Here is a 27,934-nt window from a genome sequence, read left to right as displayed (position 1 = left end):
TGTTACATTCACAGATAAAATTGACTCAAAATTTGACAGCCAAGATATTTTATGTAAAAAAATTCTGAGACTCTGTGAATGGTGGTCCTCAAGAGCTGTTGACAGTGATTTGGTGGTCCTCGGAATGGAAGAGGCTGTGAACCGCTGCTATACTGAACATATTGCGTTGTAAAATAAATAAATAATCCTGACATTGCCTTGTATAATCTCACACATCCCTCTCTAGCATGGCTTGAACTAGCCTTTTTCTCACTTCATTTTTCACAGTTTGAATACATCTATAAAAAAAAAAAAGGAAATACAATTACAATTTTATTAAAACCAGCAAGAAGGATCTAAATCGATATACCAAATGCACTTCTGGAGGTGCTATCTGGAAATTCATCTGTTTCTGAATTAATACCCACCTAGGTTTTATCTACTTCATTATCTGTGATTGACAACGATGTGTGTTCTATTTCTTTGATACAACTGTATCAGTATTTGGTTTAAATGCACTAGTAGAGACTATTTTATGTTGGTTGAATCCCCCTTTCTCATACTGTATGGTATCCAGGCAAGGTGTGCACTCAGACACTATTCTATGTGTTCTAATTCATTGCTTTATGAATTGGATCCACTCCACTACACAGTTTATGGTGAATATAAAGAAGAGACCGTTGGTGTATTCTATGTTTTTGTTAGGGTAAACCGCTGTCTCGTACTATACTACATCCAGGGAAGGTGAGCATACCTCAGTAACTCTGTGTGTACTCTGTGTTTGTGTCTTTGTCCAAGTAAATCCCTCCCTCTTGCTGTACTCTACCTCAGGTATAAGTCAGAGAGGGAGAGAGAGGGATGTGTCAGCTTTGAATGAAACCTAATCCTCCTTCTCCTTCACTTGCACCCCGGGGGCTTCGTTTGGCCTGCTCTCTCTCTGTATGGCGCTCAGGTGTGCTCTTACATGCTGAGACTCCATGTCATTACCGCTGTGATCACAGTCAGGGTCTGGAGCAGGTAAGCGCTGATTCTGGAAGCATACAGGGAAGACTGCTCATATTGTAAGTACTACTACTGTCTGCGTTATGATATGAGAAAGCTAGCTAGTGTATTGTTGCACCGATCTTATGATATGGTCTGTAATAAGCTTTGAATGGAACATACGTTTTGTTCTTGCATCATCACTTTTTTATCAGATACTCTATTGGGAAGTTGACTTGAGGCAAATCTGGTGCAGTAGATCACTTATCAAATAAAGGTCTCACATAGGTCTCATACTTTTCCCCCCTGAGTAGTTGGCAGTTATTTGGTTTGAAGTAATTTTAGTGTGATATGTTTGAGATGACATCTTGTTTCACTGCCTCTTTGATGACTTTTGTGGGATATTCATTTGATTCTGCAGCACATTGTTGGAAGACGTCCCAACAATAAGGAGAAGATCATTGCTTTTTCATGCAATTAGTGATAACACGATGCCAAGAAAAGATGGTGTACATACTTTGTTCTCTTCTCTCTTTTTCAGTAAGGTCTACAGTATACTGTCCATTAAAACCTACATTATTGCCAACTGTCTTTTATATATGATGTTTGATATGCATTCAGGCAATGTCAGCTACAGCATGTTGGATTGCTTGCTGTACATTCAATTCTAGCGACTGTTTTTCACCTGAGATTTGAGTTACTGTATGGAATGGTTTCATGATTCAAGTCGAAGCATAGCCTAGAGTAAATCCCCAAACTATCTCTTGAGGCCCATACATTCCCAATAAAGTTCATTCCTCCCTTGAGGGTGCACTTTTGCAGAGAACCGTGATATACGGCATTGTACATTCCAATGTAGTCCCTTGGGCATATTATTTTGCTGCCATGCATTTAAGTCTCCCATTGTGAATTGGCTATATGACCCACGATGTGAGAAAAGTAGCCCATACAATTAGGGAGATGGTCAAATCAGTCACACCACCAAAGGCATTGCAGCTTAGCTAATATCACATCACCAGAATGATCTGAATATTTACTGATGAAGCGAATGGCTTCTGTGGTATGTGTAAACTTTACTGTTGTAGGCACTTTGTATTTACAATACATTGCCTAAACATGTGGTAGTTTAGGATCTTAATTTGATCACGCTTTTGTTGTGGAGAATTTTCCTGCACTGCAGCAAATGCAGATTATTTATATAAATTAACTGAAAACCCACACTAACACACAGTTATATTAACAGCATTGAACTTTTCATGTAGCCTACTTTTGTCCAGCTAATAGCCAAACCACCGATCAAGTAACATTATGGACTAAACGTTCAAGTCCTGTTGCTGCAGGATTATTTTGCTGTGACAATATACAGGTAACTAACTAAATAAAGTAACCACCAACATAAGTCCCCTGTAGATCAGTTGGTAGAGCATGGCGCTTGCAACGCCAGGGTTGTGGGTTCGTTTCCCACGGGGGGCCAGTATGAAAAATGTATGCACTCACTAACTGTAAGTCGCTCTGGATAAGAGCGTCTGCTAAATGACTAAAATGTAAATGTGAATAAAGTGTCTTAATAGGACGTTGGGCCAGAACAGCTTCAATGCATCTTTGCATCAATTTTTACAAATGTCTGGAACTCTACTGGAGGGATGTGACACCATTCTTCCACGAGAAATTCCATCATTTGGTGTCTCCCATAGGTGTTCAATTGGGTTGAGATCTGGTGACAGAAACAGCCATAGCATATGGTTTACATCATTTTCATGCTCATCAAACCATTCAGTGACCACTCGTGTCCTGTGGATGGGGGCATTGTCATTGTATGTGGGCATAGCCATGGTAGCCAAAATAATGACCTGCCCAGCATGTCTGGACCTATTTATCAGCATGTTGGTGAAACCTTGATTTGACCTGTGATAATGTGAATACCCTCACCAAATTGTACTGGTAGAAAGGTCCTGGACATCAACTCTCCACTCTACACTCTGTTTGTTTGAACTCTGTTCAATGCAGCAATTTTTTTCGGCTAATGTGTTGTTCACTGTCTGACCTATGACCAAGACCTGACTAATTAATTTTTACAGACCCTCTCCCTCCCTTCCCCATTGACAGTGATAAACACTTTGGTCTGGTTCACTGGACCCTTATTCATTATTGGACTAAAAAGCACCTCCAATAGAGCATCTCTGTTGAGTCTGCTTCTTTGTCAAGGAATAGGCTTAATCTGGGTCCAGTGAACTGAAAACATGGTGACTCGGTCTTCAAAATCAAATCAACGTTTATTGGTTGTGTACACAGATTTGCGGATGTTATCGCAGGTGCAGCAAAATGCTTATGTTTCTAGCTCCAACAGTGCAGTAATATCTAGCAAATATATTGTGTTTTCACACTCTGGGTTGTTTTCTACCACCCAAATAGGTCTGGCAGCCAACAACCTGCAGAATGGTTTCTCTGTTCCTGCTCATGTGTAAGTCACACTCACCTTCCTTTGGCACTATTTGAATTGATGACAGGCAAATCACATGTAGCAGAAAAAGGAAAAACACAGATCTTCACAGCTATTTGTTTCAACAGGGGCAGGATTCAATTGTCTTGTTTTTGGCAGGAAGAATCTCTTTGACATTATAGTCCATGAATCTTCTCTCCACAGGCGTGTGATCACTTGCTGCACACTGATGGAGAATATTTCCACTTGTTGGCACTTGCTTTCTCTAGCGGAATACATTTTTATTTCCATATTTTCCCTAATATTCATAATGGTAGATATCATTTTAGTCATGTATGGACAACTTTACAATTGTTAAGTAGACGTTTTGAGTGTTATAAAAAGTGACTTTGGTCATCTTAGAAATTGTATTATTTTTGGTTTTATTCGTTTTTATTTCTGTTTAATAAAATACTTATTTTCGTAAAGGCCCCATCAAAGATGACATGTCTTTAAAACAATTTGTAATTTACTTAAAATGTTTACTTAGAAAGGGAAAAGAAGCACAACATCTGGCTTGTTGATGATTACAGTGTCTGGATATAATCAAAAGCACCAAAGTGTTTAATAATGACCTATAATCTTTACATAATGACAGCTTACACATACTGTAAGTATAGTCAATGCATGTATCCTTTTTTCACTATACTGTTTGTGAGCATAGGGTTTAAATCCTTACAAAACAAATAGTACTGAAGCACAATACTCATAATATTATCTTCCATGATCTAGCTATTATAGTGCAGCCTTGACATCATACTTTTTCATTCTAAATCCTGTATTACATTTAGTGTTCATCTATAATCTATAAACAAACACTAAACAGGTTAAAGCAAAAGAAAAGGATAAGAATATGTTTTCTTTCTTGACCCCTCTGACTGTTCAGTTTCTCTGTTCCAGTGCTGGTGCCTGGGGCCCTCCTCCAGGAAGACTGTGATGTGAACTCTTGCCACCCCCAGCTGGGGGACCTGATGGTAGGCCGCGCTGCCCAGCTCTCAGCCTCCTCCACCTGTGGACGGAACAGGCCCCAGAACTACTGCATCCTCGGATACCTGGAGGTCAGGACTTAAATCTTGATAGGGGGGCTCTGTGGTGCACTGTTCCTATATACAAACTAGAGATGTGGTGTTGAAGGCAGTGTTGTCTGCATATGTTCATCTGTCTCTGTACACAGTACTAATGTCAAAACAGATATGTTCCACAAGCACAGACAGACAGTGTCAGGGCGACGTGTATGCTGTGAGCAAAGTCAAGCGCAGGACACCGAGCTACTGGCAGACAAACTTTACTTGCACAGTAAATCAAATACAAACAAGACCAAGATCGTCGTGTTCCCCTGGGAGGGGGGAAGGTCCGTGACAAAATCCACCGATAGGTGAGACCACGGCCGTTGTGGAACGGGTAGGGGTTGTAACTTCCCTCTGGGCAGGTGTCTAGGCGCCTTACACTGGGCGCACACCGAGCAGGAGGAAACATAAACCCTCACGTCCTTAGCTAAAGTGGGCCACCAGTACTTCCCACTAAGGCAGTGCACTGTCCGACCAATACGAGGATGACCAGAGGAGGGTGACATGTGAGCCCAATATATCAATCGATCGCGAATCTCGAGCGGCACGTACTTCCGACCCTCTGGACACTGTGGGGGAGTAGGATCGGTACGTAACGCCCGCTCGATGTCCGCATCAACCTCCCACACCACTGGTGCCACCAGACAAGACTCCGGGAGTATGGGAGTGGGCTCAATGGACCTCTCCTCTGTGTCATATAGTCGGGACAGGGCGTCTGCCTTAGCGTTCTGTGACCCTGGTCTATAGGTGAGCTTAAATACAAATCGGGAGAAAAACATAGCCCACCTTGCCTGGCGAGGGTTCAGCCTCCTCGCTGCCCGGATGTACTCCAGGTTACGATGGTCAGTCAGAATGAGAAAAGGGTGTTTAGCCCCCTCAAGCCAATGCCTCCACACCTTCAGGGCTTGAACCACAGCTAACAGCTCCCTGTCCCCCACGTCATAATTGCGCTCCGCCGGACTGAGCTTCTTAGAATAGAAAGCACAGGGGCGGAGTGATGGTGGCGTACCCGAGCGCTGAGACAGCACAGCGCCGATCCCAGCCTCGGACGCATCTACCTCAACTTGGAATGCCAAAGAGGGATCCGGATGTGCCAGCACCGGAGCCGAGATAAACAGGTCCTTCAGATGTCTAAACGCCCTGTCCGCCTCAGCCGACCACTGCAGACGCACCGGACCCCCCTTTAGCAGGGAGGTAATGGGAGCTGCTACCTGTCCAAAGCCCCGGATAAACCTCCGGTAGTAATTGGCAAAACCCAAGAACCGCTGCACTTCCTTCACCGTGGTGGGAGTCTGTCAATTACGCATGGCAGAAACGCGGTCAATCTCCATCTCCACCCCTGACGCGGACAACCGATGTCCCAGGAAGGAGATGGACTCCTGGAAGAAAATACATTTCTCCGCCTTCGCATACAGGTCATGCTCTAACAGTCTACCAAGCACTCGACGCACCAGGGACACATGCTCGGCTCGTGTAGCGAAGTATATTAGAATGTCATCAATATACACCACTACACCCTGTCCATGCAAGTCCCGGAAAATCTCGTCCACAAATGATTGGAAGACTGAAGGAGCATTCATTAAACCGTATGGCATGACGAGGTACTCATAGTGACCCGAGGTGGTACTGAATGCTGTCTTCCACTCATCTCCCTCCCTAATGCGCACCAGGTTGTAATGCGCACCTGAGATCCAATTTTGTGAAGAATCGCGCCCCGCGTAATGACTCCGTCATACTAGCAATCAGAGGGAGAGGATAGCTGTATTTGATTGTGATCTGATTGAGACCACGGTAATCAATACACGGGCGTAAACCCCCATCCTTCTTCTTCACAAAAAAGAAACTTGAGGACGCAGGGGAAGTGGACGGCCGTATGTATCCCTGTCTCAGAGATTCTGTGACGTATGTCTCCATAGCCGACGTCTCCTCCTGAGACAGAGGATACACATGACTACGCGGAAGCGCAGCACCTATTTGGAGGTCTATCGCACAATCCCCCTGTCGATGAGGTATTTTAAAGAAGGCGAGTGCCAAATCGCCATACTCAGGTGGAATGTGCATGGTGGGAACTTGGTTTGCGCTTTCCACCGTCGTTGCCCCTACGGAAACACCTACACACCGCCCAAAACACTGATCAGACCATCCCTTGAGAGCCCTCTGTTGCCATGAAATGTTGGGGTCATGAGATGTTAACCAGGGAAGCCCCAACACCACGGGAAACGCAGGAGAATCAATCAAATACAAACGTAGTATCTCCTCATGGCCCTCCTGCGTCTTCATCCTGAGAGGCGCTGTGACTTCCCTAATCAATCCTGACCCCAAAGAGCGGCTATCTAGGGCATGGATGGGGAAGGGCACATCAACAGGTACAATAGGAATCCCTAACTTATAGGTGAATTGGCGATCGATAAAATTCCCAGCTGCTCCTGAATCTACTAGTGCCTTATGCTGGGAGTGAGGAGAAACCTCGGGAAACACAACTTTAATACACATACTGTATGCGCAACAGAGAGCTCTGGGTGAGTTGGGTGCCTACTCACCTGGAATGACTCATCAGTGCGCTGCCTACTGCCTCGATTCCTAGGAGACCATCCCCAGCACCGACCAGCAGTGTGTCCTCTGCGGCCACAGTTGGTGCAGGGGACGGCCTCCCTCCTGGTCTCCCTAGCACCAGTACCTCCGAGCTCCATAGGGGTCGGTTGGAAGTGCTGGGGGATGGAATGGACGGCCCTGAATCCGGACGTCCGCGGGTAGCCAACATGTCCACCAGTTGGTCGAAGCTGAGGTTGGTGTCCCTGCAGGCCAATTCCCGACGCACGTCCTCCCTCAGGCTACATCTGTAGTGGTCGATGAGGGCCCTCTCATTCCATCCCGCGTTGGCAGCCAGCGTCCGGAAGTCCAGCGCGAACTCCTGTGCTCTCCTCCTCCCCTGTCCAAGGTGGAATAGACGCTCACCCGCCGCTTTACCCTCGGGTGGATGATCGAATACTGCCCTGAAGCGGCGGGTGAACTCCGCATAGTTGACAGTAGCGGCGTCTATTCCCGCCCACTCGGCGTTGGCCCACTCCAGTGCCTTGCCGGACAGACAGGAGATGAGGGCGGACACGCTCTCGTATCCCGAGGGCACCGGGTGGATGGTTGCTAGGTAGAGTTCAACCTGGAGCAGGAAACCCTGACACCCGGCCGCTGTGCCATCATAAGCCCTCGGGAGCGAGAGCCGAATCCCACTGGACCCCGGAGGTGAAACGATGGGCATCGCCGATGGTGGTGGTATCATTGGAGGAGGCGTAGGCAGACCCCCTCTTTCCCATCGCTCAATAGTGCTCACCACCCGTTCCATGGCGGTGCCGAGAGCCTGGATCATGGCCGCTTGGTGTTCGACGCGTTCCTCCATTGATCCAGCTGGCACCGCCGCTCCTGCTGACTCCATGAGTGGTGTGTGATTCTGTCAGGGCGACGTGTATGCTGTGAGCGAAGTCAAGCGCAGGACACCGAGCTACTGGCAGACGAACTTTACTTGCACAGTAAATCAAATACAAACAAAACCTCCAAACAGAGAGGAACAGCATACACCCGAACACTGCCGACCTCACGGAAAACAATCACACACAATAACTATTGAGAGACAGGGGGTTATAAAGGGAATACAATGTAACATAATGGGAAACAGGTGAAAACAATCAGGACAAACTAGACAAACACCGAAACATAGATCTGTGGCAGCTAGTACTCCAGGGACGACGAACGACGAAGCCTGCCCGAGCCAGGAGGAGGGGCAGCCTCGGCTGATTCCGTGACAGACAGATTGACACATGCATGCATGTACTTTAGCTGTGATCCCACGCAAAAAGACATCAGGCTTGCCAGTACCAGGGTTGAGGAGTAATTGATTACATGTAATCTGATTATAAAGAACTAACTTTCATCAGTTACTTTACCAGCAAACATATTGCAATCAGATTACAGATACTTTAGAAAACTAGATTACTTATTTCATTACTTTTAAATTCTAAAAGGATGTTTGCGATAAAAAATAAATACATTATGACACCTTTGTTTTCTCAATGACATTTAGTTCAGCATTGAAAAAGTTTGCAAGTTTACGTTTATTTCACCTGAGCGAGTTTGACCACAAGTCAGCGACCACTATGATGACACACCAAATGCGTTTGATGTATCCTTTTCGTCTTCTTAAGGGCAAAGTAATCCAAAAGTAACTACGATTTTTTTAAATTAGAAATGTAAACGTAACTGATTACATTTAGAAACCTGGTCAGTATTATCTACAGAATTTCAACAGGTTTTAAGCCAGATGTTGAAGGTTGGAATAGGATATAAAGCGTTGTTTTAGAACAACTCTCTCCATTTGATTGACAGCTCTGTGGCTCGCCCTTAAGATGCTTCATACTGCAGACGTGTCTTGATCTGCCACATTTATAGGCCATTACCTGTCTTTTCACTGAACACGCTCTGGGACTAATTTTTGTGCTCTCGCTATGATGATTGCTTGCATAGTGCTCTTGCTTCCCCTTCATTCCCCTTCACTTTTCTATCTAACACACCTTATTTCTATATGTTTCACTCTCTGCCTTTCTCCCTCTCACAGCTCTTCCCCCTGTTCTCCCCTGACAGGTGATAGGTATGTGGGGTGTGTGCCACTTTTGCATTTATTTTTCTAGTTCATTTTGGTTCTTTATTTTATTCAATTTCTTATTTGTTAGTCAGAACAGATGCATGGCAAATGTTGTTCTCTAACCACCGATTGACAGTTGTAAATAGCAGTACAGTCTTAAGATGCCCTCTGGTTCATACCTTGTCTGACTGAGTTGATTTAATGGGATTATTCCAGTGTTGGTGAATGCATGTCCTCACACGCCTACCATCGCATGGAAGTTCCATACACTTTTGTATGATTTATGGCCTTATGACTTTATAAGTTACGTTTTGTTCGTAAAATACTGCCTCATTGTTTTGGGGCAGTTGAGAACTAATTGTAGGACAAAAAGTGTAACTTAATCGCTCACTCAGTTATTAGAGTTGTTGCCATGGCAAACCAATGAGTTGTGTAAAACCACTGTTTCATTTCTAGCAACAAAATGGAAAATGTCCCTTTTTGTCTCTCTCAGGATGAGCAGAAGTGTTTCAGCTGTGATTCCAGGCAGCCCTACAACCTCTACAACAACCAAGACAGCCACCAGATTGAGAACGTCATCACCAACTTTGGCCCTGAGCGCAAAATGAAGTGGTGGCAGTCTGAGAACGGTGGGTCTCATTCCAGATGTTGTCTGTATGATAGCCAGGCCTAGGTCAAAAACATAATGTTACTTACGTGAAAATATTTGAGATGAGCTTTAGCTTGAGTACCGACAGGGCTAACTAAATCACTTGAAAGTATTTGACGCATGTATTTGAACTCAGTCTGATCATATCAAGAGGTGAGCAAGAATGTTCCAACACCTTTTGAATGGCTAGGCTAGAGCCTACTGTACAATGACAGCTCATGGAAAATCCCTTTTAGGGACTTTTGGACTCCATCTGATACAAAAGACCTTGGCCTTGGCACCAGTAAATCTTTTCTCACAACATTCACTGATACCACTATACATCCATCAATGTAGGGGTTCATCAAGTCAGTATCCGGCTGGATCTGGAGACTCTTTTCCAGTTCAGCCATCTGGTCCTCACTTTCAAGGTATCTAACACCCCTTGTCTAAGACCTCTCACAGCCAAACCATAACACAGTGTTCTTAACAATTTTCGCTCTGTCTGCACTGAGACTTCCTGTGGAGTGATAATATTTCCTTTTCTTGGCCTTGAAGAGTTTCCGTCCTGCCGCCATGTTGGTGGAGAGGTCCAAAGACTACGGGCACAGTTGGAAGGTGTTCCGCTACTTTGCAGAGGACTGTGCCTCCCACTTCCCTTGGGTCTCGCAAGGGCCGGCTGACAGCATCGATGATGTCATCTGTGACAGCAGATACTCAGCCTCAGAGCCATCTACTGACGGAGAGGTGAAATACACATACATACACACACGTTTACATTTTGGTCATTTAGCAGACACTTATCTAGAGTGACTAACACACCGATGTAACACGCAATAACCAAACATATGGCACGTATCTATGATTACATTACAGGTGGTGTTGAAGGCTCTAGATCCAAGTTTTGACATAGAGAACCCATATGCTCCCCATATTCAAGGTTAGACACAGCTCCTATACTTTTCATTGCATTATTACCATTGGTGGAACAATGTAGAATTATATGTATATAAAAAAAACACTTTCACCCATTTGATATGTTCTCCCCTTCAGAGCAGATCACCTTGACCAACCTGCGGGTCAACTTCACCCATTTGTTCACCCTGGGTGACACCCTACTGGCGCGGAAGAAGAGGAACCCTCAGGAGAAGTACTACTATGCCCTGTACGAAATGGTGGTGCGCGGCAGCTGCTTCTGCAATGGCCATGCCAGCATGTGTATGCCCGTGGATGGCACCCGAGGAGACGTCTTAAATGAGCGTGGCATGGTGAGGATGGTGAAGAAGGGACTATAGCAGTTGTACTGTATCCATAATGGCCACATTGAATCCTGAACGGTTTTCTTTTGGGTTCTTCAAGTATTGTTTGCCTCCGTATATCTTTGTGTATCTCTGATCTTGTTCTCTTAGATTCACGGGCGCTGTGTATGCCAACACAACACTGTGGGCACAAACTGTGAGAGATGCCAGGACTTTTACAATGATGTCCCCTGGAGGCCGGCCGGCCAAACTGACCCACATGTCTGCAGAAGTAATGCACTTTAATGGGCTATTTACTATTTGACTGGTGTTTATGCATGAACTGGGATTCAAACCTGAAATGCCTAACATGCTATGAGCTAAAGCCTCGGACACCCCTCCAAGCCATCATTGATGGAATCATACTTATGTGGAAAATGGGATAATTCAGAGTGTATTACATTGTATAAGTATTATGATGGTGTTTGTTTCTTCACTTAGGGTGTAACTGTCACGGTCATTCGGAGACGTGTCACTTCGACATAGACCAGTACCAGGCCAGTGGGGGGGTCAGCGGGGGTGTGTGTGACAACTGCCGACACGACCGCATGGGTCCCCAGTGTGAACGCTGCCGACCCTATCTCTACCAGGACCCCCAGCTCTCCATGGAAGACCCTCGGGGATGTATCCGTAAGTCAGCTTCTAGCAGGTTTATATCTAGATTGGGCTTTTGGTCCAGGCAAATAATCTGGCAATGATTTATATGAAGTTGTCCCTGTAGGTCTTGTACTACTCCCATGAAGTGAAGTCAATAGACGCTTTGCATTGATGTCACGGTATATGAAGCTGTGCATCGATGTCATTCAATCTCTTTCCATCCTGTTCTAACGGTGGATCTCATTGGCTCCCTCTGCTCCAGCGTGTGACTGTGATCCGACGGGGTCCCTGGATAACGGCCTGTGTGACCCCGTGTCGGGCCGCTGCGTGTGTAAGGAGAACGTGGCAGGGGACAGGTGTGATCGCTGTAAATTTGGCTTCTACGGGTTCAGCCAGGCGGACCCCACTGGCTGCCAGAGTAAGAATCTTTACCAAGAGCCAGATCTGCTGGACTCATTCTATATCTATGGTGGCCTCCCTGTGGTTCATCCCTCTCTCTGATTGGTCCTCTGTGTTTAGGGTGCAGGTGTAACTTCCTGGGTAGTGTCCTGACCCCCTACCCATGTGACCAGTTGACAGGCCAGTGTGTATGTCAGCGCCTCGCCACGGGACCCCTGTGTGACCAATGTCTGGTAGGACCATGTGTCCATGACAACCAGTGTTGTAGTGATGGAGTTGATTCTTTCTGTCACATTTATTGTGATTTAGCTCTTACCATAAACTTAATGCCACCAACGTCCTGATTGATCTCTCTCCCTCTCTCTCTCTCTCTCTCTTTCTCTTTCTCTCCATCTCACTCTTGCTGTCTCGCTCTCTAGCCAGGTTACTGGGGTCTGGGGAACACTGTACACACCTGCTCACCTTGTGAATGTGACCATGGAGGAGCCTACAGCAGCACGTGTGTAAAACAGCATTGTACAGTACATAATGACTTCTTAAAGTAACTGTCCAGTGAAAATCTCACTTCATTTTTTTATATTTTTAAGTCTTTGTATATTGGATAGAGGTGAAAGATGGAGAAGAGTGTGCTGAAATAGCAGTGGGCCAGATTCAAACCCATGCTGCAGTGGTACATGTGCACTGGAGGCAGCTGCCTAGACTGCTAGACCACCCTAGGCCACACTAGACCTTTACTTCACGTAACTGACGTAACACCTGGGGTTTATTCAGTGAGGTGAAATGCTCATCATCAATCACATCTGTTCTACTCAATAAATTTCTATGTAAACATTCTGAACGTTTCACCTCTGAAACAGAATACACCCCGGGCTAAGCGTGTTCTGACTTGCCCACTTGTCCAACCTGATTGGCTGTATCTCCCTGTCTGTCATGTCCACAGGTGCTCCTCAGTGGACGGCCAGTGTCAGTGCCTGCCCAACATGGTGGGCCGGAGCTGTGGTGATCCTGCTCCTGGACATTTCCTTGCTGCTCTGGACTACTACCTGTACGAGGCAGAGAACGCTGCCCCACTGGAGGGAAAAAACTCCTCCTCTCTGGTGAGGCCTGAGTATGACCTTTGACCTCCAGCATTGTGGCAAATGGCTGTGGATGGAAAGCTTCAGTGTCAAACTTTTGATATTGGATTTTGTCAGCAATTCAAAAACCCTAAGTTGGTGTCTGTGTGTGTTCCTCTCCCAGTTTAAACCCACAGACATGCCTGTGTGTGAGGAATACTACAGACAGCAGGGCTATGACCTCAAATATCAAAATGGCCGCTTGGTCCTGACCAGGAGAAGCAAGAGACGAGCCAGGAGGAGAAGACAGGGACAGGTACTAGCAATGGCTCAATACCTTACTTACACAGTACTAGTGTAGTACTAATTAGCAACTCACACTGGGTTTCTTTCCATCAGAGGTCCATTCGCCTGGACCCAGGCTCAGCGCTCCAGATTGTGCCCCGGGAGAGGACCCCAGATGTACCAATCACTTGGACCGGCCCAGGATTCGTGCGGGTCCTGGATGGTGCGGGGCTTAGGTTCACTGTGGACAACCTCCCAGCAACCCTTGACTACCATCTAGTCATCCGCTATGAACCAGAGGTGAGGGCAACCATAGCAACTAAAAACATGTGAAACCATGGAAACACGCTGTAAGTGTTGATGTGTGTGCATGTGAAATAGTTTCTGTGTGAATTTGAGCTTATATTTATTGTGCCCTCAAAGTTGGACACTGTGCTTACTTTGGTCTCTGAAGTCGCCAGATGACTGGATGGCCTCTGTGAGCATTGTTCCATTATTGGCTGGTGATGGAGGATGTCCCACTAACCCGACAGGGGAGAAAACACTCACCATACCTGGGGCTGCCAGGTAAAAGGCAACTGCACTCATTATCATAATATATCATCAATATCAACCTAAGGTCACACCCGAGGTGAATTGTACAGTATTTACCTGCATACTCCTAAGTCTGATAACATTATGATCGTGTGTTTGTCCCCAGGGTTGCCATTTTGGATACGCCTGTGTGTCTGAACGCAGGAGGAAGATATTATGTGGACATCACTTTTAGGAAGCAGCCCAACTCTAACCCTCAGTCCAGCTCACATACCCTCATCGACTCAGTGGGAATACCATCACATTATCATTTGTATCATAATATTGTCTGTCATGGGAGATGTAGTCTTCTGAGGTACCCTGTTAAACCCATGCACTTCCTGTTTCTAGATGGGTCTGATCCCTAAGATGGAGTCTGTGCAGGACTTCTGTTCGCAGAGTGAGCTGGACTCGTTCAGAAGATTCCGCTGTGTTGAGTTGGCTGCTGAGCAGGAGACCCTGCCTGATGTGTGTAAGGGCCTCATCGGAAGCCTGTCGGCCCGCATACACAACGGAGCCATGCGTGAGTAAACCATGGCCTAGCCTAAACAATATCTCAACGTTATCATTTACATTACATATTTACATTTTAGTCATTTATCACAGTGTACACTGTAGGTATATACTCATTCTGGCAACCGTTCAGAAATCGGCACTTATTTTCAGCTAGCTCTGAGCCCTGAGCGAAGGTATGAGACTTCGAAAAAAGCCAAAGTGGGTGTGTAATGCCATTACCGGTGTCTCCAGTTTGCAGGTGTAACATCCAGGGTTCTCATGGCCCCTCCTGCAGTAAATTCGGAGGGCTCTGTGAGTGCAAGGCCAATGTGGTTGGCCGCTGCTGTGACTCCTGCGCCCCCATGAACTTCGGCTTCGGACCCAACGGCTGTGCACGTATGTCACCATGACAACAGCTTTCTATGGTTACATTCTATGGTTACATACCATAATATATATACACTACTGGTCAAAAGTTTTAGAACACCTACTCATTCAAGGGTTTTTCTTGATTTTTTACTATTTTCTACATTGTAGAATAATAGTGAAGACATCAACACTATGAAATAACACATATGGAATCATGTAGTAACCAAAAAAGTTAAAACTTTGAAAGTTTTTTCAAGTGCAGTCGCAAAAACCATCAAGCGCTATGATGAAACTGGCTCTCATGAGGACCGCCACAGGAATGGAAGACCCAGAGTTACCTCTGCTGCAGAGGATAAGTTCATTAGAGTTACCAGCCTCAGAAAATGCAGCCCAAATAAATGCTTCACAGAGTTCAAGTAACAGACACATCTCAACATCAACTGTTCAGAAGAGACTGTGTGAATCAGGCCTTCATGGTCAAATTGCTGCAAAGAAACCACTACTAAAGGACACCAATAAAAGGAAGAGACTTGCTTGGGCCAAGAAACACGAGCAATGGACATTAGAGTCTGTGTCTTTGTGAGACGCAGTGTGGGTGAACGGATGATCTCTGCATGTGTGGTTCCCACCGTGAAGCATGGAGGAGGAGGTGTGATGGTGTGGGGGTGCTTTGCTGTTGACACTGTCAGTGATTTATTTAGAATTCAAGGCACACTTAACCAGCATGGCTACCACAGCATTCTGCAGCGATACGCCATCCCATCTGGTTTGGGCTTAGTGGGACTATCATTTGTATTTCAACAGGACAATGACCCAACACACCTCCAGGCTGTGTAAGGGCTATTTTACCAAGAAGGAGAGTGATGGAGTGCTGCATCAGATGACCTCCACAATCCCCCGACCTCAACTAAATTGAGATGGTTTGGGATTAGACGGACCGCAGAGTGAAGGAAAAGCAGCCAACAAGTGCTCAGCATATGTGGGAACTCCTTCAAGACTGTTGGAAAAGCATTCCAGGTGAAGCTGGTTGAGAAAATGCCAAGAGTGTGCAAAGCTGTCATCAAGGCAAGGGGTGGCTATTTGAAGAATCTCAAATCTCATATATATTTTGGTTATTACATGATTCCATACAGTGAGGGAAAAAAGTATTTGATCCCCTGCTGATTTTGTACGTTTGCCCACTGACAAAGACATGATCAGTCTATAATTTTAATGCTAGGTTTATTTGAACAGTGAGAGACAGAATAACAACAAAAAAATCCAGAAAAATGCATGTCAAAAATGTTATAAATTGATTTGCATTTTAATGAGGGAATTAAGTATTTGACCCCTCTGCAAAACATGACTTAGTACTTGGTGGCAAAACCCTTGTTGGCAATCACAGAGGTCAGACGTTTCTTGTAGTTGGCCACCAGGTTTGCACACATCTCAGGAGGGATTTTGTCCCACTCCTCTTTGCAGATCTTCTCCAAGTCATTAAGGTTTTGAGGCTGACGTTTGGCAACTCAAACCTTCTGCTCCCTCCACAGATTTTCTATGGGATTAAGGTCTGGAGACTGGCTAGACCACTCCAGGACCTTAATGTGCTTCTTCTTGAGCCACTCCTTTGTTGCCTTGGCCGTGTGATTTGGGTCATTGTCATGCTGGAATACCCATCCACGACCCATTTTCAATGCCCTGGCTGAGGGAAGGAGGTTCTCACCCAAGATTTGACGGTACATGGCCCCGTCCATCGTCCCTTTGATGCGGTGAAGTTGTCCTGTCCCCTTAGCAGAAAAAGCATAATGTTTCCACCTCCATGTTTGACGGTGGGGATGGTGTTCTTGGGGTCATAGGCAGCATTCCTCCTCCTCCAAACACGGCGAGTTGAGTTGATGCCAAAGAGCTCGATTTTGGTCTCATCTGACCACAACACTTTCACCCAGTTCTCCTCTGAATCATTCAGATGTTCACTGGCAAACTTAAGACGGCCCTGTATATGTGCTTTCTTGAGCAGGGGGATCTTGCGGGCGCTGCAGGATTTCCGTCCTTCACGGCGTAGTGTGTTACCAATTGTTTTCTTGGTGACTATGGTCCCAGCTGCCTTGAGATCATTGACAAGATCCTTCCGTGTAGTTCTGGGCTGATTCCTCACCGTTCTCATGATCATTGCAACTCCACGAGGTGAGATCTTGCATGGAGCCCCAGGCCGAGGGAGATTGACAGTTCTTTTGTGTTTCTTCCATTTGCGAATAATCGCACCAACTGTTGTCACCTTCTCACCAAGCTGCTTGGCGATGGTCTTGTAGCCCATTCCAGCCTTGTGTAGGTCTACAATCTTGTCCCTGACATCCTTGGAGAGCTCTTTGGTCTTGGCCATGGTGGAGAGTTTGGAATCTGACTGATTGATTGCTTCTGTGGACAGGTGTCTTTTATACAGGTAACAAGATGAGATTAGGAGCACTCCCTTTAAGAGTGTGCTCCTAATCTCAGCTCGTTACCTGTATAAAAGACACCTGGGAGCCAGAAATCTTTTTGATTGAGAGGGGGTCAAATACTTACTTCCCTCATTAAAATGCAAATCAATTTATACAAAATTTTACATGCGTTTTTCTGGATTTCTTTGTTGTTATTCTGTCTCTCACTGTTCAAATAAACCTACCATTAAAATGATAGACCGATCATTTCTTTGTCAGTGGGCAAACGTACAAAATCAGCAGGGGATCAAATACTTTTTTCCCTCACTGTATGTTATATTTTATAGTTTTGATGTCTTCACTATTATTCTACAATGTAGAAAATAGTAAAAATAAAGAAAAACCCTTGAATGAGGAGGTGTTCTAAAACTTTTGACCCATAGTGTATGTGTTTGAAAAGATGCTGTGAGGTCTTTGTTGTGTTCTAATTGTGACTAAACCTTTTCCTGAATAAGAGAAGATATTCTCTCTTTCTCGTTCTCTTGTCTCTCGCGATCGCTCTCTCTCCCTCCCCCTCCAACCTCCCCTCCTCCAGCGTGTGAGTGTGACCCTCGCGGTGCGGTGGCGGAGCTGTGTGACCAGGTCAGAGGTCAGTGTCCGTGTCGTATGGAGGTGGGTGGGCGACGCTGTGACCGTTGCCTGCCGGGGTACTACAGCTTCCCCCTGTGTCGGCCCTGTGACTGCAACGGCCTGGCTGAACTGTGTGACCAGGACACTGGAGCCTGCCTGGACTGCAGGGAGCACTCCACCGGATACAGATGTGAGAGGTGAAGGTTCTTTCATTCATTTATTTATTCATTCATTCATTTAAACGTTTTTATTCACATTTCCATATTATAATCAACCCATATCTATAGCCTGGTTCCATATCTGTGTGTGCCAACTCCTCTGACTATCATTCTTTCTACAGTCACAGATCTGCCAGTGTACAGTACACACAGTGTCAGTCAGACTGAATAATGAATGTTGTGTGTTTGGTTGCTCCAGGTGTGTGGAGGGTTACTTTGGTGACCCAGTCTCCAGGGAGCCCTGTGAGCCTTGTCTGTGTCCTGACACTCAGTCCAGTGGACGGTTCTTCGCCAGCACCTGCAACAAGGACCCAGAGTCTGGTAGCCTGACCTGTGACTGCCTGACTGGACACACAGGTGTGTTTGTGTGTTTATGTAGGTGCATGTGCACTCTTTTCAACATTTGATGAAGCTACTGGCTAGTTTGACTGCTCAATACTGACCTTTGAACCACGTTTCTCTCCCCACCCATATTCCATTCAGGTCTCTTCTGTGATGCCTGCTCTGCTGGTTTCTACAGTGGCCTGACCAAGCCGGGTGGCGGCTGCGTGGAGTGTCTCTGTAACAACAACATCGACCCTGCTGACAGTGACGCGTGTGACAGTGTGACGGGCGAGTGTTTGCGTTGCCTCCACAACACCCAGGGACCCAACTGTCAGAGCTGTAGGCCTGGCTACTATGGAGACGCACTGGCCCAGGACTGCAAAGGTATAGCAGGGACACACAGTATCAAAATTGTCATCAAATCCCATGACTGTTTGGATATGATATGTGGCTATTTATGTGTGTTTTACTGTCTTTATTTTTGTTTGTGTGTTCCCCAGAGTGCTCCTGTGACCGGCAGGGGACGGATGTGACCCAGTGCCCTCTGGGCAGCCCGTGTTTCTGTGACCCGCTGACAGGTCAGTGCCCGTGTCGGGCAGGCGCGGTGGGAACGCTGTGTGACGAGTGTGCCAACGGCTTCTGGAACATTCAGGGAGAGTCCGGGTGCCAACCATGCAAATGTGATCCTGCTAACTCCTTCAATAACCACTGTGACAAGGCAAGGCCTCAATACTCCCTAGCACTTCATTTTACATACTTGGATAATGGATAAATTAAGATATATAGTCAGGTCCAAAATTATTGGAACCCTTGATAACGATGAGCAAAAACGACTGTATAAAATTATATATTTTATAGTATACTAATATAATTGCTCAAAGAAACATTTTGTTTAAAGGGGCAGTCAAAAATGGGATTTTCCTGTGTTTTATATACACTGAGTGTACAAGACATTAGGAACTCCTTCCTAATATCAAGTTGCACCCCCTTTTGCCCTCAAAACAGCCTCAATTCATCGGGGCATGGACTCTACAAGGTGTCGAAAGCGTTCCACAGGGATTCTGGCACATGTTGACTCCAATGCTTCGCACAGTTGTGTCAAGTTGGCTGGATGTCCTTTGGGTGGTGGACCATTCTTGATACACATTGGAAACTGTTCAGCGAGAAAAAGGCACTTCAATCTTTTGTCTTGCCTATTCACATTCTGAATGGCACACATACATAATCAATTTCTCAATTGTCTCAAGGCTTAAAGTCTCCTCCCTTTCATCTACACTGATTTGAAGTGGATTTAACTGGTGACATCAATAAGGGATCATAGCTTTCACCTGGATTCAACTGGTCAGTTATTATGGACAAAACTGAGCAAGATTATCTTTGTTTTTCAAACGGCAGCCAAGCATCGATCATCAAGTCACCAGGATATTTATTGGAAAAGAGCATCAAGCTAATCACTGAGCACTTTATTTACATTTACGTCATTTAGCAGACGCTCTTATCCAGAGCTTTATGATGGTTATTATATCAATATTTGCGCATTAAAGGTGTATCCACCGCCATTTTTCTTTTACACCTTGATCACACCTTTGCCTAGCGTATTCTGTTTTGTCGACATTTGGAAATGTACTGCCAGATTTGCTGTTTCTATCAGGCCTGTCGTGCCATTTTTATTATCCCACATAAAAAGGGTTGGAAACCTGGTTTCTGTGATTGTTTTCATTTAAAATTGTCAAAAAGTAACATAGCTTCTTAGCAAAAAGCAATTTCTCAAGCAAGAATTTAGCTAAAACTTTATTGGAGTGATCTGAGTGAGGGACCTAATTGGAGGAGCCTAATGGGAGGGATATGTAACCTGAAAACTAGCTGTTATTGGCAAATCTACACTGAGTGTACAAAACATTAAGGACACCATGACCTAGACTGACCAGGTGAATCCAGGTGAAAGCTATGATCCCTTATTGATGTCCCAAATTGATGTTAAATCCACTTCAATCAGTGTAGATGAAGGGGAGGATACCAGTTTAAGATGGATTTTTAAGCCTTGAGACATGGATAATTTATGTGTGCCATTCAGAGGGTGACTGGGCAAGACAAAATATTTAAGTGCCTTTGAACGGGGTATGGTAGTAGGTGCCAGCTGCACCGGTTTGTGCCAAGACCTGCAACGCTACTGGGTTTTTCATGCTCAACAGTTTCCCATATGTATCAAGAATGGTCCACCACCCAAAGGACATCCAGCCAACTTGACACAACTGTGGGAAGCATTGGAGTCAACATGAGCCAGCATCCCTGTGGAATGCTTTCAACACCTTGCAGAGTCCATAGTTACCCCAATGAATTGAGGCTGTTCTGAGGGCAAAAGGCAGGGGGTGCAACTCTCGATATTAGGAAGGAGTTCCTAATGTTTTGTATACTCAGTGGAAATCACGTTTTTGACTGCACTGCCCCTTTAAACTAAATCACATTCTCTGAGCAATTGTATTAGTGTACTATAAAATAATTGTACAAAAAAAATGTTGCATACAATATAGCTCAGTATTTGTATCATTTATTTTATACAGTCTTCTTTGCTCATCTTTATCAAGGGTGCCAATAATTATGGACCTGACTGTATTCTATAGTAGCCCATACTATATTGGTAAGTCTTCATATTTGACTCTATAGGTGACTGGTCAGTGCCAGTGTCATACTGAGTTTGGAGGCAGACAGTGTGATGAGTGTGGGGAGAATCACTTTGGGAACCCTGACCTGCAGTGTGTCTGTAAGTTGTGGCCGAAAGTGATTATTGATGATGGCTAAGTATTGGGTATTTTAGTTTCTAGCACCACAAAGAGAGACAATGGTGTTTCACCGTAAAAGAAGAATGATTGACACTTGTCCCTTCCCTTCTTATCCTGTCTCCATAGCCTGTGATTGTAACATGGAGGGTACCGACCGCCCCGCCTGTGACCCATTGACTGGTGAGTGTCTGTGCCGCATTGGTGTGATGGGCATCTTCTGTGACGAGTGTGCCCCTGGGTATGACCAAGTCTTCCCCGCCTGCACCCCGTGCCACCCCTGTGCCGTCCTGTGGGCGGACAACGTCACCGATGTCCACCGTGCCGCCCAGAGGATGCGCACCTTCATCCCTCACCACAGCGAGCAGCTAGAATCTGGACACAGTCGTCAGTGGCAACGAATGCTGGAGATGCACTCCAAGCTGGACTATTTGGTGAACCTGACAGAGAGCTCTTTACCTCGGATGAAAGACGTGGAGAAGCTGTCTGTCAGAATCTCGTATGTAAACAACAATCTCTCACTTTTTTCCTTTCTGAATATTATTGTTCAACAGTTTGTATTTGTATTTATTAGGGATCCCCAGCTACTATTCCTGGGGTCCACACATATTAAAGCACTTACATTACATATAAAACAAAAGATAAAACAGTACATCATATAAAATTATTACACCACTACATATCCACAATACAAAATGTATAATACCATCATACAACAATATCACAATGTATGCGTGTTTCTGTACCTTCACAGTCCCCGCTGTTCCATAAGGTGTATTTTTACCTGTTTTTAAAAATCTGATTCTACTGCTTGCATCAGTTACCTGATGTGGAATAGAGTTCCATGTATTCATGGCTCTATGTAGTACTGTGCGCCTCCCATAGTCTGTTCTGGACTTGTGAAGAGACCTCTGGTGGCATGTCTTGTGGGGTATGCATGGGTGTCCGAGCTGTGTGCTAGTATTTTAAACAGACAGCTCAGTACATTCAGCTTGTCAACACCTCTTAAAAAAACAAGTAGTGATGAAGTCAATCTCTCTTCCACTTTGAGCCATGAGAGACTGACATGCATGTCATTAATGTTAGCTCTCTGTGTACTTTTAAGGGGCAGCCCTGCAGCCCTGTTCTGAGCCAACTGCAATTTCCCTAAGTCCCTCTTTGTGGCACCTGACCACACTACTAAACAGTAGTCTAGGTGTGACAAAACTAGGGCCTGTAGGACCTGCCTTGTTGATATTGTTGTTAAGAAGGCAGAGCAGCGCTTTATTATGGACAGACTTCTCCCCATCTTAGCTACTGTTGTATCAATATGTTTTGACCATGACAGTTTACAATCCAGGGCTACTCCAAGCAGTTTAGTCACCTCAACATGCTCAATTATATATTACATTATTCATTATGAGATGTAGTTGAGGTTTAGGATTTAGTGAATGATTTGTCCCAAATACAATGCTTTTAGTTTTAGAAATATTTAGGACTAACTTATTCCTTGCCACCCATTCTGAAACTAACTGCAGCTCTTTGTTAACTATTGCAGTAATTTTAGTTGCTGTAGTAGCTGACGTGTATAGTGTTGAGTCATCTGCATACATAGACACACTGGCTTTACTCAAAGCCAGTGGCATGTCACTAGTAAAGATTGAAAAAAGTAAGGGGCATAGACAGCTGCCCTGGGGAATTCCTGATTCTACCTGGATTATGTTGGAGAGGCTTCCATTAAAGAACACCCTCTGTGTTCTGTTAAAGTAACTCTTTATCCACATTATAGCAGGGAGTGTAAAGCCATAACACATACGTTTTTCCAGCAGCAGACTATGATTGATAATGTCAAAAGCCGCACTGAAGTCTAACAAAACAGCCCCCACAAACATTTTATCATCACTTTCTCTCAGCCAATCATCAGTCATTTGTGTAAGTTGAACCATGAGGTGAAGTGATTTACACTATATGTTGGCAGTAACCTTGGAGCTGTACACATTTTCCTTCCTCACAGGAAGCTCAAAGACACAATAGACCCCAACGCCATCATCATGGACTCATCATCTCTTCTGAACACTGAGATCGACAACATCCACCATGAGTTCAAGATGCTGTTGGATAACTTAAGGAACAAAATCAGCGAGGTGCCAACACTAGATCCAAAGGAAATGCAGGGTACATATGGCCATATTGTTCTTTAAAAAAATTGAATTCACTGTAACTTCACTGTGTGTAGAGAGCAACTCTATATAATGTAATTGATCAAATGTAAAGTGTGTTTCTGACTTGTGTGGACTTTTATTTTGATGCTGATCCAGAGGCCCTGGAGAAGATCCGGAAGCTGCATGCAGACTTCATGGCTGAAGAGAAGAAGGTGAAGGATGCCGAGAGGGCCCTGGAGAACTCCATGGACACACGGCAGGAGGTCAAAGACCATCTGTCCAGCTGCATCATCTTGGGAGACATGGAGGTGCTGGAGAAGAATGTCAAGGCTCTGAGTGTGGCCAAACTCAACAAAAACGTGAGTGTCCCTTATAGTAGTGCTTGCACTGCATGCATCAAAAGAGTGATGTGTTAGCGTGAATGGCAGTCTGTTTCAATTGTCGCCAGCACCATGTTGGTAGTCAGCCATGGAAATATTCGGATATAAACCATGTTACACTCTTTGGCTCCTCCTAGATCTGTGGAGCGCCAGGCGATGAGGAATGCTCTAAATCAGAGTGTGGGGGTGCGCTGTGTCGAGACTTCCTGGGACAGAGAGAATGTGGGGGTCCTACATGCAAGGGCAGCGTCCCTGTGAGCCACAACGCCACAGAAACAGCTGAGCAAGTAGAGAATGACCTTATCGACCTGCTCCAAAAACTAGGGGACTCCAAGATCAAGGCATGTTCCCAAGGAAAACTCTACAGATGTATTACTTTATTTTTGCTTTCAAATGAAAGAGTGTATGACACAAGTCTCAATTTATCCTGTTCAGATCAATGAGGCCAAACAGATGACCCAAGGCACCCATGAGCAGGCAGAGAAGCTACAGAAGAAGATCACTGACAGCAAGAAGAAGTTTAACAGGGAGAAGAACGACACCAAGGACCTCATCAATAGGGTCAAAGACTACCTCACAGGTCGGCTGGATATAAGCTTGAAATGTCCATGTAAAGATCCCTTAAAAACGTGATTTGTTGACTTGACTTGTGTGGCTGACTTCTCTGCTAACAGATGATATGGTGGCACCAGAGGACATAGAGAATTTGGTCAATGCTGTTCTGGCCTTCCAGCTGCCGGGCTCTCCGGACGACATCCGCTCCATGATCCAGAACATCCGGGGCGTGCTGACCAACTTCACTGAGTTCAAGGAGGATCTGAAAAAACTGAAGGACCAAGCCAAGACAGCCCAGGACCTGCTGGAGAAAGCTCAAGATATCAGGTTAGCCAGTACCATATGTTTTATATGCGTAGCTGTCACTTTGTATAAACCAGCATGCTAAATGACCATATTTGTACCATGGTTGTCAATGTGTTAGGGACAGAACCAAGGGTATTGATGTTACGGATATCAAGAAAACCATGGCGGACACTGAGAATACACAGGACAAGGTTGAGCAAGACCTGGAGAAGGCTAAGGAAAGCAATGGCATGGCGGACCAGATGATTAAAGAGGTAATTCTCTCTTAACACCTTCAAACTCTCTCTCGCTCTCTCTCTGTGTCTCTGTCCCTCTACCCATTCCTGCTTGTGCGTATTTGTATTAGTCTAAACATCCATCAGACTCTCCACCTCTTCATCTCGCAGAAGAAAGAATGTTCTTTCTCATAACTTGATGTATTTGTCATGGCCCTCAGATTGAGAAGAAACTGAACAACATAGAGACTAACTTGAACTCTACTAGAACTCCAGAGATGCTGGAGGAGATTGAGGCTCTGAAGAACAAGACAGAGATGAACAGAGAGCAGGCGGAACAGGCCAAAGCTGATGCAGATGCAGCCCTAGGTACCGCTACTGACGCAGAGAAGGTACGTTGTGTCCACTTAATTACCACTACTCACTTACCACTTTGGTACTATGTCATGATACTGTGAGTATAATCCTAAATAGGTATGTGGTTTTGTTTTTCTATGACTTATTTGCCAGGGGCTTGACAAGGTGAATGTGCTGTTTGATAAGCTAAAGAATGGAAACATAAACCAGGGCAATAATGAAGTGGCCAACGAACGCCTGAAGAACATTACTATGGAGGCAGAGAAAATCGCAAAATACGTTCAAGATCAAATTCAACAAATTGACGGTAAGTCTCAGGACTTTAAAACAGAGCTATCCAACTCATATCCTGGAGAGCCACTAGGTGTGCAGGCTTTTGTTCCACATCAGCAGGAACACACCCATTTCAAAGAATCCACTAATCATGGTCTTCATTTTCTCTTTGTTGCTTCAGACTTGGAGAAAAAGATCCAAGACTTAATCAGAAACAAAGAGGACAAGGCCAAGGAGGTTGCCATGTTGCTGGAGACGGTAGAAGCCCTCCAAAAGGAGATTGCTGCGCGTGTGGATGGGTACATTAACTGTACCTCCTAAGACCCCAGGTGGATCAAGAGATGATTCAGGGTTCTATCTTCAAGGGGATATACAGGGTCACAGACTTCGAGCAATTATTATAATGCCGACTTTATAAGCATGTCATTACAGGTGACATAGGCAGCACTGACAACTTTCTATAATACCTGTGTAATGATTTTGCTGTCAACTCTGTCATTTCAAGAGATTGAAATTATATTCATGCATACTGACATTTCTCAATGAAAGATATGGGTAATGGAATTGACCCCAAACCATGACCAGGAGTAGTCCAATAAGCGAATTGCTATAATAATGATCTTATCTTGAGTGTGCGGAATGGCATTGATATGTATTATTTTACATATTTAACTTTTATTTAGCTTCTTCTCTTTATTTGACTTCACTTATTGAAGACATGCTCAAAAGGGTCTGATTCTGGAACCTGGTCCTATTCTGATGCAATATCAAATATGGGTTCTCTCAGGTTGGAGGATGTATTGTGTCAAATGAATGTCCTTACATACTGTTTATTGCAGCTAGACAGGGAACTTCCCTTCCCTTTCTGCTTTAGCTCGAGTTTTGCGACTGAATTTGAGTGTAGTTCTCCTAAACCGCCACATGGAGGCGTTTGGTGATCATAAAACTGAGTTGAGAAAGAAGCCTCTTGTATGCGCATTCTTTACTGTCTTGTGATATGTATTATTATGTTTCAACCTGACCTACTGCTTAAATGGTCTAATGTGAAAAAAAGGGGGAAAGCTTTCTTGCTGACCTTTTTCAGGTTTTTATGCTATTCTACCTCTAAATTTTCCCCAATTATTTTCCAGTTTGTACCCTGGTCTTTGGTGGAAGTAGATCTCTTTGTAAGATTTGACTGGTATTTCGTGAGCTTGTTATTGTCCTGAAACGATGGTGCCCCCAGCCTAGCTGGAGGTGATGAGATTCAACACACTATTAGGTTTGGAATGGGTCCCAGCTGGGTTTGGAATGCATCCATTTGTCATTACTCTGGCCCCGGAATGTTCACTCTCTCTTGCCTTTTGTACAGGTCGGCATTAAATGTACATTGTCCATTTTGTAATTGACGTGTAAAATCCTAGATGTCAGTTGCATTTTATTTTTATTTAACCTTTATTTAACCAGGTAAGCCAGTTGAGAACAAGTTCTCATTTACAACTGCGACCTGGCCAAGATAAAGCAAAGCAGTGCGATAAAAACAACAACACAGAGTTACATATGGGGTAAACAAAACATAAAGTCAAAAATACAACAGAAAATATATATACAGTGTGTGCAAATGTAGCAAGTTATGGAGGTAAGGCAATAAATAGGCCATAGTGCAAAATAATTACAATTTAGTATTAACACTGGAATGATAGAGGTGCAAGAGATGATGTGCAAATAGAGATATTTGCTAATGAGCAAAATAAATAACAATATGGGGATGAGGTAGTTGGGTGGGCTAAATTCAGATGGGCTGTGTACAGGTGCAGTGATCGGTAAAGTGCTCTGACAACTGATGCTTAAAGTTAGTGAGGGAGATAAGAGTCTCCAGCTTCAGAGATTTTTGCAGTTCGTTCCAGTCATTGGCAGCAAAGAACTGGAAGGAATGGCGGCCAAAGGAGGTGTTGGCTTTGGGGATGACCAGTGAGATATACCTGCTGGAGCGAATACTACGGGTGGGGGTTGCTATGGTGACCAATGAGCTAAAATAAGACAGGGATTTGCCTAGCAGTGATTTATAGATGACCTGGAGCCAGTGGGTTTGGCGACGAATATGTAGTGAGGACCAGCCAACAAGAGCATACAGGTCACAGTGGTGGGTAGTATATGGGGCTTTGGAGACAAAACGGATGGCACTGTGATAGACTACATCCAATTTGCTGAGTAGAGTGTTGGAGGCTATTTTGTAAATGACATCGCCGAAGTCAAGGATCGGTAGGATAGTCAGTTTTACGAGGGCATGTTTGGCAGCATGAGTGAAGGAGGCTTTGTTGCGAAATAGGAAGCCGATTCTAGATTTAACTTTGGATTGGAGATTCTTAATGTGAGTCTGGAAGGAGAGTTTACAGTCTAACCAGACACCTAGATATTTGTAGTTGTCCACATACTCTAGGTCAGACCCGTCGAGAGTAGTGATTGTAGTCGGGTGGGCGGGTGCAAGCAGCGTTCGGTTGAAGAGCATGCATTTAGTTTTACTAGTGTTTAAGAGCAGTTGGAG

At 44.8% G+C, this 27,934-nt stretch overlaps 1 protein-coding gene across 1 annotated transcript; it reads left to right on the top strand.

Annotated features, from left to right (window-relative positions):
• Positions 1-948: 948 nt before the first annotated feature.
• Positions 949-26,811, top strand: LOC311136900 (laminin subunit beta-4-like). Its single transcript, XM_084171214.1, has 35 exons — positions 949-1,040; positions 3,373-3,421; positions 4,340-4,497; positions 9,633-9,768; positions 10,125-10,198; positions 10,326-10,514; positions 10,644-10,707; positions 10,821-11,035; positions 11,177-11,297; positions 11,507-11,695; positions 11,925-12,080; positions 12,182-12,294; positions 12,481-12,560; positions 13,002-13,158; positions 13,301-13,432; positions 13,516-13,701; positions 13,856-13,968; positions 14,102-14,222; positions 14,326-14,497; positions 14,722-14,865; positions 17,830-18,061; positions 18,282-18,439; positions 18,566-18,790; positions 18,907-19,124; positions 21,071-21,167; positions 21,313-21,682; positions 23,177-23,337; positions 23,481-23,683; positions 23,842-24,045; positions 24,140-24,284; positions 24,379-24,586; positions 24,684-24,819; positions 25,002-25,172; positions 25,291-25,444; positions 25,592-26,811. The coding sequence occupies exons 2-35, from the start codon at positions 3,397-3,399 to the stop codon at positions 25,729-25,731; spliced, it is 5,367 nt and encodes a 1,788-aa protein (XP_084027340.1). The 5' UTR covers positions 949-1,040; positions 3,373-3,396; the 3' UTR covers positions 25,732-26,811.
• Positions 26,812-27,934: the final 1,123 nt, after the last annotated feature.

This window comes from Coregonus lavaretus (assembly GCF_964263955.1).
Source record: "Coregonus lavaretus genome assembly, chromosome: 11".
Taxonomy (NCBI): Eukaryota; Metazoa; Chordata; class Actinopteri; order Salmoniformes; family Salmonidae; genus Coregonus; species Coregonus lavaretus.
The sequence above is the reverse complement of the archived record's forward strand: the minus strand, read 5'-3'. Positions and strand labels throughout refer to the sequence as shown.